Here is a 16494-nt window from a genome sequence, read left to right as displayed (position 1 = left end):
AATCAAGATATACTCCTCATAAATTTTAATAGTTTGTTCAATTACAAATGTTAAATTGCATGTAGAAACAGAGAAAGTAGGGCTGCTATGTAAAGTTAATGATTAAAATAACAGAAGCTGTCACAATACCCAGTTAGCAACATTACGCTCTAAATACAAAGCTTCAAAATACATGTTTCTAGATTTATTTCCAAATAGACATACCTAGAAATCTAGTAAAGTTTTAGGATCTTGGACATGTAATAATTTCTTTAATTGCTTTGGAAAAATAAAAGTACAGAGATAAAACTAGTCTTTAGGATATTTTTTTTCTCAAAATCTATTTGAAGAGAGTAGCAATTTGAAAGTACACCTACCTGAAATTTTTAATTTCAATACAAATAACATTTTAAAATGTGACGTATGGCAAGAAGAACACTTCACAAAATCCTCAGTGTATATTATACAGAGGTTGTTTTCTACAATTGTGTTGTATTTTGAAATTGATAACTTCAAGCAATTCTGAAAACCGAATTTTGAATTATCTTTTCCATGCCAAAATAGTAAATACAAAACAAAATCCAAATGTTTTTTGGATGGATGGCTCAACGGAAAAGTGTCAACCAGGTGTGCCAGAGGTTGCAGGTTCAACCCCAGGTCAGGGCACGTATGAGAAGCAATCAATGGATACACACAACTAAATGGAACTAAGTGAAACAACAAATTGATGCTTCTGTCCCTCTCTCTTCCATCCTCTCTGTCTCACTCTCTCCTTCCCTTTCTCTCTCTTAAAAATCAATGGAAAAATTCAAAAATCCAAATATAATTGAACTTGTTAAAACATTAAAACCAGCATTTTCAGGACTTTTATCGGCTTCCTCACAAATTATCTTTTAATCTTCTCTACATCTATCATTTATAATATCAATTTTACCAATTTAGCATTTTTGTTCTAAAATTCCTGAAAGAGTAAATGAAATAACTGTGAAAAGGCTATTAGTATAAAAGTATGACCTAATAATACTTATTTTAAACCTCTAACTTTACTAGGACCATGAGTATTCTAAAATTGTACTTTATACAGAGTATATCCATGAACACTGGCTTGTGTCAGGGCGTGAACTCAGACACAAGTTCAAAACCCCAAGGTTGCTGGCTTGAGCATGGGCTCATCCAGCTTGATCACGGGGTCACAGGCCTGAGCGTGGGATCATAGACATGACCCCCAGGGTCACTGGCTTGAGTCCAAAGGTTGCTGGCTTGAGCAAGGGGTCACTAACTTGGATGGAGCCCCCCAGTGAAGGCACATATGAGAAAGCAATCAATGGACAACTAAGGTGCTGCAATAAAGAACTGATGCTTCTCATATCTCTCCCTTCCTGTCTGGCTGTCCCTGTCTGTTCCTCTCTTTCTCTCTTTCTCTAAAGAAAAAAAAAAAAAAAGACTGACACTTAAGTACATTTAATACAGAAAAAGTAAGAAGGCAAGTTAATTTCAGAATCATCCCTGTCTTATCCCAACATCTGTTTGATAGGTATCTTTAATCTCAAATGATGTCTTCCTGAATAATTATTTCTGGGAAATAAACTTTCAGATATTATGGAAGTTTTATATATTTAAAATATCTCAATCTAAGCCAGAATATGAATTTAGAAAGATTTGAGGCCCTGGCCGGTTGGCTCAGCAGTAGAGCATTGGCCCAGCATGTGGAAGTCCTGGGTTCAATTCCCAGCCAGGACACAGGAGAGGTGCCCATCTGCTTCTCCACCCTTTCCCCTCTCCTTCCTCTCTCTTTCTCTCTTTCCCTCCTGCAGCCAAGGTTGCATTGGACCAAAGTTGGCCTGGACACTGAGGATGGCTCCATGGCTTCTGCCTCAGGCGCTAGAATGGCTTCGGCCACAACAGAGCAATGCTCCAGATGGGTAGAGCATCGCCCCCTGGTGGTCATGCCAGCTGGATCCTGGTCGGGTGCATGCAAGAATCTGTCTGACTGCCTCCCTGCTTCTAACTTTGGAAAATAACAAAAAAAAAAAAAAGGAAAAAAAAGAAAGATTTGAAAAATAATGCTATTTTAGAAAACTCTAATAATCAATGGATTAACTGTTATAAAATACAATATTTTAAAATTAGAATCAGTGATAGCTGTTGTGATGGCAATAAATATGGAAGCCAGAAAGATATAAAATAATAGCAGCTACAGCATTCAGAACCTTCCTAGGTGCCAGTGGCCACACTGAGCACAGGGACTGCATTATCTCATTGAGTCCTCAAATCCAGCTGGCTGAACAGGAAGGTATAAGCCTCTGGATTTCACTGAGGACACAACTGAGGACTTAGAACATTCACAAACAGCTTATAATGGCCAGGATTTCAATCCAGCTTTCATATACTAGTAGGTTATAAAGGCTTTGAATACTGTAGAATTTTAGAAAACAACTCCACAGATAATGAAATCCTTAAGTAATAGAATATAGTATTACTGTTTGTCTATTGTTTATAATCAAATTGGATAATTACCACAGAATACAATATAATGATGAGAATAATGGCTTTGCTTTCTGTTTATAAAACACATTAATCTAAAAAAGAGCAGTTTCAACATATTACCTTATTATATAAACACATACTGAAGTATATCAGAAGGCAGTTAATGGCTTATACCAGAGTTGCACAGGAAACATTACAATAAATGGAGAATCTAAACCCAGAACTGGCCTCACAGAGGCTCCCCTATCGGCCTACAATAAAGCCTTCCTTCTCTCCTCTTCTTCAAAAATATGTCTACCAATAAGAAATTTATAGAGATTTGAAAAAGCTATTCAAAGAAAACAACAAAAATGAACAACGGTAATGTCAAGGAAATGCCATGCCCTGGGGTTTCAGTTTGATTATAGACAAACCCGCCAAGTTTGGGCATATTAGGATTGCTGTTTTCATCAAAGAAACTTGTAAGATCAAGGGAAATATATCACAAGAAAAGAGGTGAAGTAGAAGATTCAAGTGAGAAAAAAGAAATAATAGACATTTCATAGGGAAAAAGTAGAAACAGAGGTACAAAGGTTTGCTGGCTCCTGGGGGCAAGCAGTACAGCACAGGGGGCAGGTGTACAGCTCTGGCTCCAGGCCAGCTGGGGGTGAATGAACCCTGCCACTGGCCTTCCTGAGTGACTTTGGCCAAGTCAGTTTTCTTTGCCTTCCTTGACTCTACAATGAGAATAACAATAGCAATTGCAAAGGGTCATAGGAAGGACTCAATGTTACATGTAAAACTCAACACGGTGCCTGACACACAACGGTTATTATTATTATTATGAGAAAAAGCCAGAAGAGGAAAATGCCATAAACATCACCTTGGGTTTTCTGTACTGGGGACTTACTGAGTCTTTTCTAACTGCACATACACTTTTTCTTGTTCTTTGTTTTCCTTTAACTGTCTAAACTTTAAAGGGGCATTTCAACTTTTCCAAGATGTTGCCAGCAAACAGAGAACAAGAATTAATATAAACAACCCAAACCACAGAAATGTAAAACAGTTAAATTTTTATCCCAAATAAGTAAACTCTTACTGCAAATTAAGTATTGTATTAAACTGAGGCGAAGTCTGACTTTGATGTATAGAATGCTATTTTATTCTTTATTTTAAACTTTCTTACATGTTTAAAAATATACAGGGGTTCAGAACAACCTCAATAAAATTAGGACATTTCTACTAAAGGACCTCTGAAGTCAAACCACCAGTGTGCAACATGGTTGGCTTCCACGGGCACATTTCATTAATGCATTTCATAAACAAATCAAAAATGCTGAGAAGAAAAATACTCAGTAGTTTGATATAAATTTTAAAATATCTGTCAGGCAGGAAAATTATAGTAAAAAAAAGTAAGACTTAGATGTTTTACACTCACACCTGCTTCACTACTAATTTCCAAACGCCATTTGGCTACATCTAAACCCCTGAAGAATTATTACACAATTCCATGTAGCACACTAAAAAATAAGCTAATTTAATCTCTGAATATGAAAACAGATCATTACAAAAGAAAATGCTGAAAGCTCTTACTGGTATTTCATAATTAAGTATTTATATTCTCAGCAACACTAAGAATGCAGCTTGATCTAATATAAATATCTAAATAACAGCTACACAAAAGTATTTTCCTCTTAAAAGAAGTTTTTGTATATATTTTCCAATGTTGGTGACTTAAGCAACATTGATTGATCTATATATTGTGCTAAGAAAACATTAGGCACAGATCACATAATAACATTTACTTTTTCTTTGTTGTAAAAAATATAGAATGTGCAAACACATATCACACAAATGATTAGTGGACAGAACAGTAAGTTTGGAGACCTAACACAAAAAGGTCAATATTTTACTCTTAAAAAAAGAAAGAGACACAACAAGTAGGTTTAAGAGGGATGCTTCACTTCTGGGGCAGTACTCTGCATTGCATTAGAATTATTTGTGGATTGTCTTACAGGAAAACAAAGCTTTACTATAGCAAAAAGGACACCACATTGGGCACATGAAATAATTTAAAAGGAATCAGAAAAAATGTTTCCAAAGCCATTAAAAATATTTAACACACTATCTCAAACAGGTTATTGATTGCTTTGTTGAAAGGAAAAATTATCTAACATTATGATTGCTTTATGTTATATATTCTTTCATTAGCTAAGACACTTCTGGATTAAGGTACCAAAGAATGTAGACAAAGAAAAATATAGCAGACTGTCAGGAAGGAGGGGTGGGGAGCATAATTTTACCCTGAAGAAAGAAAAATACTGTTCTTTTTGCTTATAGTAGAAAATTTGTGCTGCAGAGATTATAAAACACAAGCAAAAGGTTGTGTGGCGGGTACTAAAATATAGTGCTTACTATGCATCCATCCTCCATGAGACTACTTAGGAATTTTAGAACAGCGTGTTTAAAAGTCCACTTTGATGCCAAACATTATACTTTGTCACATATATAATATGTAGCATTTTTCTCTAGAGGGCAATTGATGTAACTAATTTCCATAAACACAATGGGAGCGAGAGAGACAGAGACAGGACAAGAGACAAAGACAGAGAAGAGAGTTCAGTCACAGAGAGGGAGACAGAGACACTGAGGGGCTTTGCTCACGTTCCTTGGAAGATCTGATATACTTTTGTCACCCCAGTGCCTAATTTTTCCTATTACTGCACATTTATACTCACACGCTAAAATTATCTCATGAGATTACTCCCTATACATCCTCTACTTTAGTTTTTTCCTCCAGGAAAAAAGGGGGGAAGAAACCTTTAGTCCCTTCATCTCATAGTCATCTATTCAAGTAAATATTTCTCCAGTGGCAGATTTCCAGATGCATCAAGACTATGATCCAAAACCACTGTCATATTACACTTGATTTATCGTGCAGTTCTCTTCAAATGGAACAGGAATTAGCCCGTTTCCTGGGTTTGGGGTCCCGGGTGTCCTGTTCCTTCGGACACATACAAGACGTGCACATGGTCTCCGACAGCCTTCGGAGGCCTAGCCGGAAAACACTGTTGGAAAGGCTGTATATTACACAGTTACAGAAACTATTACTTATAGCAAGCCAAGTTGTTAGGAAGGACAATGTTGGATTGTCTAAGAGCCGGGAGCTCTCCAGAAGAAAGTAAATGATATAGGGAAGCCACAGCATGTAAAACACACTGGTTATACGAAACAGGACCATGGCATAGCGACGGTCGGGGCTGTGTCCAGTCTCTCCAGAGGCATCCACCCCGTGGCTAGGGAACCGGGCCCTCCGGTCATGAATCTCTTTGGTGTGCTGCCGGCAGATCTTGAAAATGTGGAAGTAAGTGAAGCAGACAACAAAGGCAGCGGGGGCATAAAGTAAACAAACAATAAAACCAGTAAAATAGGCACTGGTGAGCCAAGAGGTGGCACACCATTCAAAAATGTCACCGTGGTAACCTGGTTTCCCCCAGCCAAAAAAGGAAGGCAAGAAAATTAGGCAGGAGTAGATCCAGATCAAAATAATGCAAATTCTCAGTCGACAAGGGGTGACCAGTTGATTGTAGGAAAGAGGCTTGGTTATTGCAAGATAACGATCCACACTTATGCAAGCAAGACATGCCATAGAAACACTTTTGAGAACCGAGATGATATATCCAAACACCTGGCAAGTCAACGACTCGTGGATGCCTGTGGAGTAGTGCAGAAGTGAGAGGGTAGGAACCAAGCAGCTCACCCCCACGAACAGATCAGCATATGCCATCGTCTGGATGAAATAGCTGGTGGTATAATGGTGTAAGAGTGGAGCACAGTGAAAGACAAAGATGACCGTTAAATTCCCAGCAATGATCAGGAAAGTCAGCAAGACGATAACAACTGTCTCAAAGATGCAGACGTCCACTGCACTGTAGTGGCCAAATCCAAGTGGGCAAGAGTGACGCTCGGACACATTCACAAGGTCACTGCTCAGGTTGAGGATCCTCCATTCAGTCCACCTGGATTCATTCATGGCTTGGAGTTAAGGGAACCTGCAGCCTTGGCTACAGCAAGCTGGTGGCCTCCCAGCATCTGTTACACTCTGCACCTGAGTGTCCCAGGACCAGTTTTGGGAGATGGTGGCAAGTGCCTCTGTCACTGCTGAGCATCCCAGAGAGGACTCACATCTCTTCATCAGCCTCAGTGCAGCAGTGACACACCTCAGCTTCGGGGGAGGGAGGGGAATAAACTACAGAGGAGGTGGAAAAGGTCACTCATGAGCTTCCTCTGGTGGTCTCAACAAATTTCTGCAGACACAAGGCACTTCTAGAGAAGATGGATTTATTACCTTGCACTAGGAAAAACTAAATCTGCAAAAAGAAACAAAATATCAATTGCCAACGGAAGAAGAAAAGCTTCTGTGAGCAGTTTGTCCTCCTCAGAAAGGCTGTTTCTTAGGGATCAACTAGAAAGAATGAGAAAAGAAAAAGTCTGAAATTGTCTCAGACTTCCTGTTTCGTCTATCATAAGTAGTGGATTCACATTTTAGAATTTAAATAATTAAGGTCTCAGATTTGGTTGGAAAGCTAAGAAAAAGTTCATTGTGACAAAGAGAGTCTTTGGGCTCAAATGAGGGTTTGATGCTGGTGGATCCACTTCATGATCCATTTCTCTCTCATTTCTTTAAAAAGCTAATAAGATGGACTAAATAAAATATATTATTCAAATTTAAAATAAATAAATAAAGCTAATAGGAACCACCACCATCACCCCCTTTCCCGAAAAGGTTAATTCCAAAAGACTCATCTGTATTTGTGTACAAAGGAGCAGAACAGAGGTAACAGACTCCAGATTGCCATAGAGCTTATAAGAATAAAATAAACCCATAGCTCCATTAGGGAAGATAATATGCAATGGGTTAACACCTGATAAAATATAATAAACTTGTGAAGTTTTCATTCTGCATGCATTTTTTTTAAGCATTCAGAAGAAAACAGCTTTAGTCTATTACAATTACTGGTGCTACCAGTAACAATGTAATTTATCCTTCTTCCTTTTCAAAAGGAAAATAAATAATTTTTGCTATTAATTTCAGCTTTTATTATCTGATATGCCACCTTCCTTATAAATGAAGCACGATCATGAAACATAGCTAAAAGTTTTTGCTCTCCTTGTAACCACACCTATATCTCATATATATACATATGAATATATATGAAATTCAGACAATAACAGAAACTTTCCTATCTACTCTGTGCTTATTTGATTAGAAATGCTGCCATTATTTATTACTTAGGTATTTCTAGTAGGCATGATAATATATGCTTTTCCACCTTTCCTATTTTCATTAGATGATTAACACATTAAATCATTACTTCAACTAAATTTTCTGAAAAGTGGAAAATTACCTTGTTATATTTGCAGTTATGTAGCAGCCATATGTTTTAAGAAATGTCTCTTCTATTTCTGCTTTCTATTTTGAGCAAGTGCTCAATTAACACAGGGGCCATTAGGTAGGCTGTAAGATAGTCTTGTGTTAAAATACCTCTAACGCACAAAGATGAGTTTAAAGAGTCTGAAATACTGAAAGGCTGGCAGGATGGAATCCACCCAAATGCTTCCAAGGTCGTTCTGGTATAAGGTTAACATTGTCAAAGTCTTTTTTAAAGTACAGGCATTTCAGAGAGTCGCTTGTCAGCCTCTGTTGTCATACCTTTTGCAGAAATACCATGCATTAAAAATAAAGACATTTCTTCAGGAACAATGCAGCGGCACTCTTCTGAAAGTTATTTTCTCGTGCATAACCAAGTCATTCAGGGAAGTCCCTCTCCTTTGAAAACAGCCACAGGATATGCCTCCTTGCACATTCCCAGTTTCACTTGTCACAAAATAGTTCTCTTGTTACAGGAATAAGGCAATGCTTCTCACCTGCATTCACTCTTATCAGCTGCTAGGCTGGGCTGCTTGATTCAGAAGTCCGACTCACTGTGATGCAGTTCCCAGGATGCTGTCGGGATATTCTTCACAATCGCTCAGCATCACTGCCTCCACCTGAGCCGGAGCCCGGCTCCTCCTCCTCAGCCTGAGCTGATGCAGAACTCACCATCAAAAAGGTGACTCGGTCCTCCTGCCCCAATCAACAGCACAGCCAATGGCTACTGCAGCTGAAACTGTCACTAGGTAACAGTTGCCAGGCACATGCAGGCTTATAGACTCACTCGGCAAGCTCCGATCAAGATTGACAAAAGAAGACAATGGGACTGACCAATCCTTATAACATATTAATGGCATGTATGGATCTCTAAAGGTATTCTCCCTCTAGCATTTGTAAGGATTATTTCCTATGGACAGGACAGAAAAAAACAAAACAAAACTGGGATACACCTTTAAAACCTGCAGAGAAACTACCACCAGGTACTATGACACTAAAAAGTCAGCAGTAATATAATGCTCACTGGCAGAAAAAACTTATTAATTATTAAAAATCAGCTAAGTCTTCATGAACTCAAGCAATATAGCTATTATTTTTGTTCTCTAAAATAGTTGTATTTTGATTAATAGAAGTTAAAAATCACTCAACAATCTGTCCAATCCCTGCCCACACCCACACTAAATTGCTGAATTTAATGTATTTAACTGTACAAACAAAACACTGGAACTAAGACCTGTATACTAAAGTCAATTTTGGAAAATATTTAAGTCAGATATGACCTCAGAGTAAGCAAAATGTTTATTTAATTCATTTTTATCCTAACACAAAAAAGATTCAAAGAACTTTGTGATATAGCCTGAGATACCCATGTCCAAGTTCAAAGAAATTTATTTGATGAAGGTTAAAAACATTTCAATTTATTTTGACTTTTATCAATAAACATTCACTATTTTAAGCATTTAAGGGGTCAACACTTTTCTTAAAAGTGATTTAGATTTACCATTTCAGAATTAAATTAGGAAAGTTAATATTAAAATGGAAGATAACATTTGTTGAGCACATTCTATGTGCCAACGACTGTGCTATGTGCTTATCTATTTATTTCTCTATAAAAACCTAACTCTCTGCCTGATCTGGGGTGGCACAGTAGATAAAGTGTCAACCTGGAATGCTGAGGTCACCTGTTCAAAACCCAGGCTTGCCCGGTCAAGGCACATATGAGAAACAATCAATGAACAACTAAAGTGAAGCATCTGTAAGTTGATGCTTCTCCTCCTCTCTCTCTCTCTTTCTCTAACTCTCTCTCTCCCCCACCCTAAAAAGCAATAAATAAAATCTTAAAAAAAAAAAAAACTCTAAGAAGAAGGTATCATCATTATCATTTTCCAAAGGTAGGAAGTGGATACGAGAAGGTAAGTATAACTTGCTTATTATTGCAGTTATGAATCTAGGATTGAAACAGGTCAAAATTGTCATTATTAAAACCGTATTAATAAACCTCATCTGTATCCTCTCTCTATTCCATAGAGAGCTGCCGGTCAGGAAATGTCTAAAAAGAATTCTTTTGGATTTCAAATGGTTTGTAAACAATAGGAAGCCTGCCTGACCAAGCGGTGGCGCAGTGGATAGAGCATCGGACTGGGATGCAGAGGAACCAGGTTCGAGACCCCGAGGTCGCCAGCTTGAGCGCGGGCTCATCTGGTTTGAGCAAAAGCTCACCAGCTTGGACCCAAGGTCGCTGGCTCGAGCAAGGGGTTACTCCATCTGCTGAAGGCCCATGGTCACTTTTAAGAAAGCAATCAATGAACAACTAAGGTGTCACAATGCGCAACAAAAAACTAATGATTAATGCTTCTTATCTCTCCATTCCTGTCTGTCTGTCCCTGTCTATCTCTCTCTCTGTCTCTGTAAAAAAAAAAAAAAAAAAAAAAAAAAAAAAAAAAAATGAAAAGAATAGAAAGGCTTATTCTTTCCTTCACATTGAAATTCCTTTCAGGAAAGCCAGCTAATTGCTAAAATCTTCAGATGTTTAGGTGAAAGAGAATGAAAGCACAATTCTCATTACCAGGGGAATTTATTAGATAACTTAGAATAACACAGTCTTAAAATGAGAATCATGTTGTGGTTTGAAAGTAAATATTTAAATTTAATACAAAAAGGTTAATGTAAATAATGCTGCTATGAACATAGGGTGCACCTGAAGAAAATGAAAACACTAATTCAAAGAGATATAATACACCCCTATGTTCATTGCAGCATTATTAACAATAGCCGAAATATGGAAGCAAACTGAGTGTCCAATGGATACATGAACAAAGAAATAATATGTGATATATACAGAGATAATGGAATACTACTCAGTCATAAAAAATGAAATTCTGCCATTTGTAACATGGATAGACTCAGAGGGCATCAAGCTGAGTGAAATAAGTCAGAGAAAGACTGATACCATGTGATTTCAATTTTATGTGTGGAATCTTAAAAACAAAATAGAAACAAACTGTTGGTTACCTGAGGGGAAGATATAGGGAAGTGGCAAACTGATGGAGGAGATTACCAGGTACAGATTTCTAGTTATAAAGTAAATAAATCAGAAGGATGTAATAATGTACAGCACAGGAAACATAGTTAAAAATATTTCATTCTGGCCAGTTGGCTCAGTGGTAGAGCGTCGGCCTGGCGTGCAGGAGTCCCAGGTTTGCTTCCCGGCCAGGGCACACAGGAGAAGCACCCATCTGCTTCTCCACCCTCCCCCTCTCCTTCCTCTCTGTCTCTCTCTTCCCCTCCCACAGCCAAGGCTCCATTGGAGCAAAGTTTGCACGGGCGCTGAGGATGGCTCTGTGGCCTCTGCCTCAGGCACTAGAATGGCCCTGTTTACAACAGAGCAACACCCAGATGGGCAGAGCATCACCCCCTGGTGGGCATGCCGGGTGGAACCCGGTCGGGCGCATGCGGGAGTCTGTCTGACTGCCTCCCCATTTCCAGCTTCAGAAAAATACAAAAAAAAAAAATTTTATAATTTTATATAATGATAGATGGTATGGAGACTTACCATGAGGATAATTTCTAATGTGTATATATATATATATATTAATATCATATCACTATGGTATACAGCTGAAACTAACAGGATATTGTATGCCAATTATATGTCAAATTTTTTAAAAGGTTAGAAAGTCCTATTGTATAGGAAAGCATTTTGACTTTTAGGGATACTTCAAAGTACTAAAATCACACAAAATTGGGTTTAACTAACATTTTATTTAATAATAATAATAAATATTCAAAATTTAAACTACATTAGATAAATATTCATAAATGTAGACAGATCCCACAGTCCATACAAAGAAAAGTTAAACACCAAGTTTTATTACAAAACAACTGAAAAATAAAATGCTATCAATCCTTAAAGCTACCTCAAGTTATCCAAATCTAAACAAATCATTTTAAAACTAAAGACTTTTGTCTGTGACAATAGTGTGGTGATTACTAGGAGGGGAGTTGGGAAGGGTATGTGGGGATGATGATGATGGACAGAGTTGACTTGTGGGGGTTGAACACACAATTCAATGCACAGAGATGTGTTGAAGAATTGGGCACCTAAAACCTGTATAATTATGTTAACCAGTGTTACCCCAATAAATTCAATTAAAAATAATAAAGTATAGACTTTACACACTTTTAAAAGTTTTGAATTGCAATTTTTCTAAAATCAGGGAAATGGCAAAAAATCTCAGGGAAATTCAAAAACTGCTTCAGTTTGACACATTTATACTGCTCACAAAAATTAGGGAGTATTTCAAAATGAATATGAAGTGATTAAAAAAAGCAGCATTGGATTTTTTTATTAAGAACATCAGAAAAGCAAATAACAAGTCAAAGAAAGTTCTTTGATTATGTAATGAGTGCAAAACCAACTTTTATTTTATTGGTAAAAATGCACTATACAAAAGGCTGAAAGTACTGGGAGTATCTGCACGTTCCCTGATCCCCTAATTTTTGTGAGCAGTGTATTTCCCACAATTCACTGCCAGGGACTTGAATCTCAGAATAGTGTAAATAAACCATAATTGTAAATGCTTTCAAAGGTATATGATAATATGAGAAGGTAAGTTCAAAGAGCACTAAGCTTCCTTCTTTCCCTCCATCAATTTCCACCAAAAAGTTCCAGTAATTCCAACGAGATAATTTTCTTCTTTTCAGAGATTGACTCTTTCTACTAGACCCTTACTTTTCTTCTATGCTACCCTTTTTTTCTGATCTGATTATAATAGGAACAAATTTATAATGTGAAGCTCTAATAACAAGAGCATTATCTACATAACACATTACAGAAAACACTCTTTGTTTTTACATTAGGCAGCATTTTCTTCATTTTCAGGGTCATTAGGTATTTGATTATTGCCATTCTTGATACAGTCATTACCCTTCCTCCCCTTTCAACTGATGGATGCTAATCAGGAAATCTCTAAGAGAAATCATTATCTGGGATGACTTCAGAATTATTTCTAAGAGCTAAAACTATATAACTTCAGGAGATGATACATGACATTTGTTTTTTTTTTCATTTATACCTTAAAGATGTTTTATATATTCTTTTACATGTATCACTATTTCATTATTAAACATCTAAGCAATTCAAGTAATCACTCAATAGGATCTAAACAGTAGCAAGAGGGACATTAGCCATCAATGGTAAATAGAAGTAGGTGATGACTATCAAGGAGAATTACATAACTAATAAAAGGTATTAAAAAGTAAACAAATATAAAGTAAAAGGTTTTTAAATATACTTCTTAAATGTACCAAAAGGTGTATGCATTCAGAATTGATCTATTTCTTCTACCACTCTTCCCATTGGTTAACTTTTCTCCATCTCCATTGTCACTACCCTAAGCAAATTAGCATCATCTTGTATAGGCCACAGCGGTGGCTTTCTGGACTGTCTATGGCCTCCTTTCAATCTGTTACGCACAAAACGAAAAGAATATTTCTTTCAAAATGCAAACCAGCTTATACTACTCATCTGTTTAAGATATAGTACTTCAGTAGTTTGACACTGCCCTTAGAGATCAAGTCCTGACAGGTGCTATAAAATCCAGTCTCCATATATCTATCCGACCTTACTTCACTTTTATGTTGTTTACGATTAGCTAAACTGGCTGTATCTGCCCCACCCCACACTCCCCGAGTCCCACATATATGTGTTATGTTCCCTGCTGCCTAGTTATCTGTACCTACTGCTTACTATGCCACCACACTTGTTTTTAGTTAATTCAGATGCAATCTGCAGGTTTCAGTTCAAATACCACCTCCTCAAGGAAACCTTCTTTGCACTCCCAGATTCCACACTTATCATAGTTACAATGATCTATTTCGTTCAACTGAGTCTTTCTGACTAGATTGCCAGACCCATGACAAGAGCAACATCTGTTCTGTTCCTCATTACATCTCAAGTGTCTATACTACAGAGTTATGTATAATATAGAAGTTGGACAAATATTCAACCTAATTTTAATATAAATCATATAAAAATAGCTTAAAGAGTCTATAAGATGACAGAATAACACTAATAACCAGTTTTTGTCCAAAGTCAGAATACGCAAAGTTTCTTGCAATCCCTTGTATGACATATAACTTCATAAGCAAGCTATAAAATATATGACCATATTGCAGGGGAAAAATAATTAGTCGCCTAATATATTCAAATTTAAGGCAACAATCACTACTACAGCTACCTAAACTTGATTCAATATAAATATTTGAATAGTACTTTGAAAAAAATCTTATCTAGCAAAAGATAATGATTATTTACTTATTTGAAAACTGACAAATGCTGCAAAATGCAGTATCAACAGATTTTAAATGTAGTCTATCAAATGTAGTATTAACAGTATCAAGGCAACATGGTCCATGTGCTATAATGAAGCCTCTGAAGCAACACATATCAATCCACTGATCAGTGACCTGGCAAAGGCAAACAGTTTATGTTGTCAACTTCGTTTCATTGTAAGGTAAGTTATTAACAATTAAAAATATTTAACAAATGCTACATTAATACCACTACAAAAGAAAATTTTTTCAACCTGGAATACTATGGGAGACACTCTATGGGAAAACCTACAGCTAACATGATATGTAATGATGAAAGACTAAACGCTTTCTCATTAAAAATAAAAACAAGACAAAGATATCTGCCCTCACCACCTCTAGGCGCATTGTACTAGAGGTACCAGCCTGTATAACAGGCAAGAAAAAAAAACAAGCCTGACCAGGCAGTGGCACAATGGATAGAGCATTGGCCTGGTATACTAAAGACACAGGTTCAAAACCCCAAGGTCGCTAGCTTGAGTGTGAGATCATAGACATAACACTATGGTCTCTGGCTTGAGGTCAAGGTCGCTGGCTTGAGCAAGGGGCCACTGGCTCAGCTGGAGCTCGCTGGTTAAGGCACATATGAAAAAGCAATCAATGGACAACTAAAGTGCCGCAACAAAAAACTTAGGCTTCTCATCTCTCTCCCTTCCTGTCTGTCTCTCTGTCTGTCTGTCTGTCTCTCTCTCTCTGTGGCCCTGTCTGTCCCTCTCTCTGTGTGTCTTTTTGGCATGCATGTGCTAAAAAATAAAGGAAACTTAAGTCGTAGAAGGAAAGACATGATTATATACATAAGAAATACTTAAGGCCTAACCAAGCAGTAGCACAGTGGGTAGAGTGTCGATCTGGGATGCAGAGAACCCAGGTTTGAAACCCCGAGGTCACCAGCTTAAGCGTGGGCTCATCTGGTTTGAACAAGGCTCACTAGCTTGAGCCTAGGTCACTGCTTGAGTAAGGGGTCACTCAGTCTGCTGTAGCCCCCTGGTAAAGGCACATATGAGATAGCAATCAATGAACAACTAAGGTGCCGCAACAAAGAATTGATGCTTCTCATCTCTCTCCCTTTCTGTCTGTCTGTCCCTATCTGTCCCTCTCTCTCACTCTGTCTCAAAAAAAACCCACAACTTAAAACAGTACCCATAAACCCATTAGAACTAATGAATAACTGTCATAATACAAGATAAGACAAAAATCGCTGCATTTCTATACACTTGCAACATACAATAGTAATAAAACTTTAAAGCAATAAACCATTACTCAGAAAACAGAAAAGTCTGAATAAATTTAACAAAAGATATATAAGACCTCTACTCTCAACACTACAAAATGTCATTTAGAAAAATGAAAAGGTCCTAGGTAAATAGCGAGGTATTTTATTTTTATGAATTAGAAGACTCAATATTGTTCAGAATGTCAGTTTTTCTCAAATTGATCTATACATTTATTTGCTATTCCAAGTAAAATCCAAGCATACTTTTTCTTGCACTAAGGAGTTGTTTCTAAAATTTATATATTAACATAAAAAACCCAGGATACAATATTCGGGATGACGTCAGAGTAATGGCGCGGTAGGAAGCGATACCGATAAATCTCCCCCAAAACTCAACAAGATCTTCAACCAGAAACAGAAAAACCTATCCTTGGAGCCTCCAGATGTTTCGCAATACACCCGAAGGTATGGTCAAGCGAAAAATTGGCTAAATATATAATCAAACACCAAAGGAAATAGGGAGTAAGAAATGCTCCGCCTTCCTCACTAACCTAAACAGGGCGGCTTTCACTGGGAACTGAGAATATAGAAACTAAGGCGGGCAAAGGGGGTGAATAGATCCAGGCCGCGGCACAAATGGCCGAACCAGGCTGTGGCACAGAGATCCAAGCCGAGGAAAAACTGTTCCTGTCGCAACCCGGGCAATACAAGCTAACACTCGCGCCAAACCCAGACAAAGAAAGACAAGCGGGGCAGCCATTTTCCCTGATCTCCGGGTCGGTGCACTCAGATAGTGGGTGAGAGATTCCTTCCAAAGCCCCGGGAGTGGACGCCCGTGTTGTCACACAGAGAGGCAGAATCAGAGGCCTTTGTGTGGGCTGAAAGCGGAATCTCCGGACCGCCCCAGCGCCCTGGGAAAGCCGCGCACAGGGAGTGAGAACTAATTCCAACGCTGGAACTTTTCCATGCGGGAGGGGGTTTCACTAGAGGGTGAGGCAGCCGGCCTGATATCCTGGTTGGCGCACACGGAGAG

General features: G+C 37.9%; 2 protein-coding genes across 6 annotated transcripts in view; both read right to left on the bottom strand.

The window, feature by feature from the left end:
• RABGAP1L (RAB GTPase activating protein 1 like) overlaps positions 1 to 16494 on the bottom strand; it is a 551348-nt gene that overhangs the window by 348962 nt on the left and 185892 nt on the right. The window lies entirely within an intron of this gene.
• On the bottom strand, positions 3871 to 8405 carry GPR52 (G protein-coupled receptor 52). Its single transcript, XM_066366028.1, has 2 exons — positions 7854 to 8405; positions 3871 to 6815 (listed from the first exon to the last, which is right to left on the bottom strand). Exon 2 carries the CDS (start codon positions 6476 to 6478, stop codon positions 5393 to 5395), a length of 1086 nt encoding a protein of 361 aa, XP_066222125.1. The 5' UTR covers positions 6479 to 6815; positions 7854 to 8405; the 3' UTR covers positions 3871 to 5392.

The sequence above is a fragment of the Saccopteryx leptura genome, chromosome 2, assembly GCF_036850995.1.
Source record: "Saccopteryx leptura isolate mSacLep1 chromosome 2, mSacLep1_pri_phased_curated, whole genome shotgun sequence".
In the NCBI taxonomy this organism is placed as follows: domain Eukaryota; kingdom Metazoa; phylum Chordata; class Mammalia; order Chiroptera; family Emballonuridae; genus Saccopteryx; species Saccopteryx leptura.
This window is presented reverse-complemented; position numbering and strand designations above follow the sequence as displayed.

Coding starts and splice junctions, on each gene's coding strand:
- GPR52 (XM_066366028.1), bottom strand. CDS start 6,478: ATGAATGAATCCAGGTGGACTGAATGGAGGATCCTCAACCTGAGCAGT.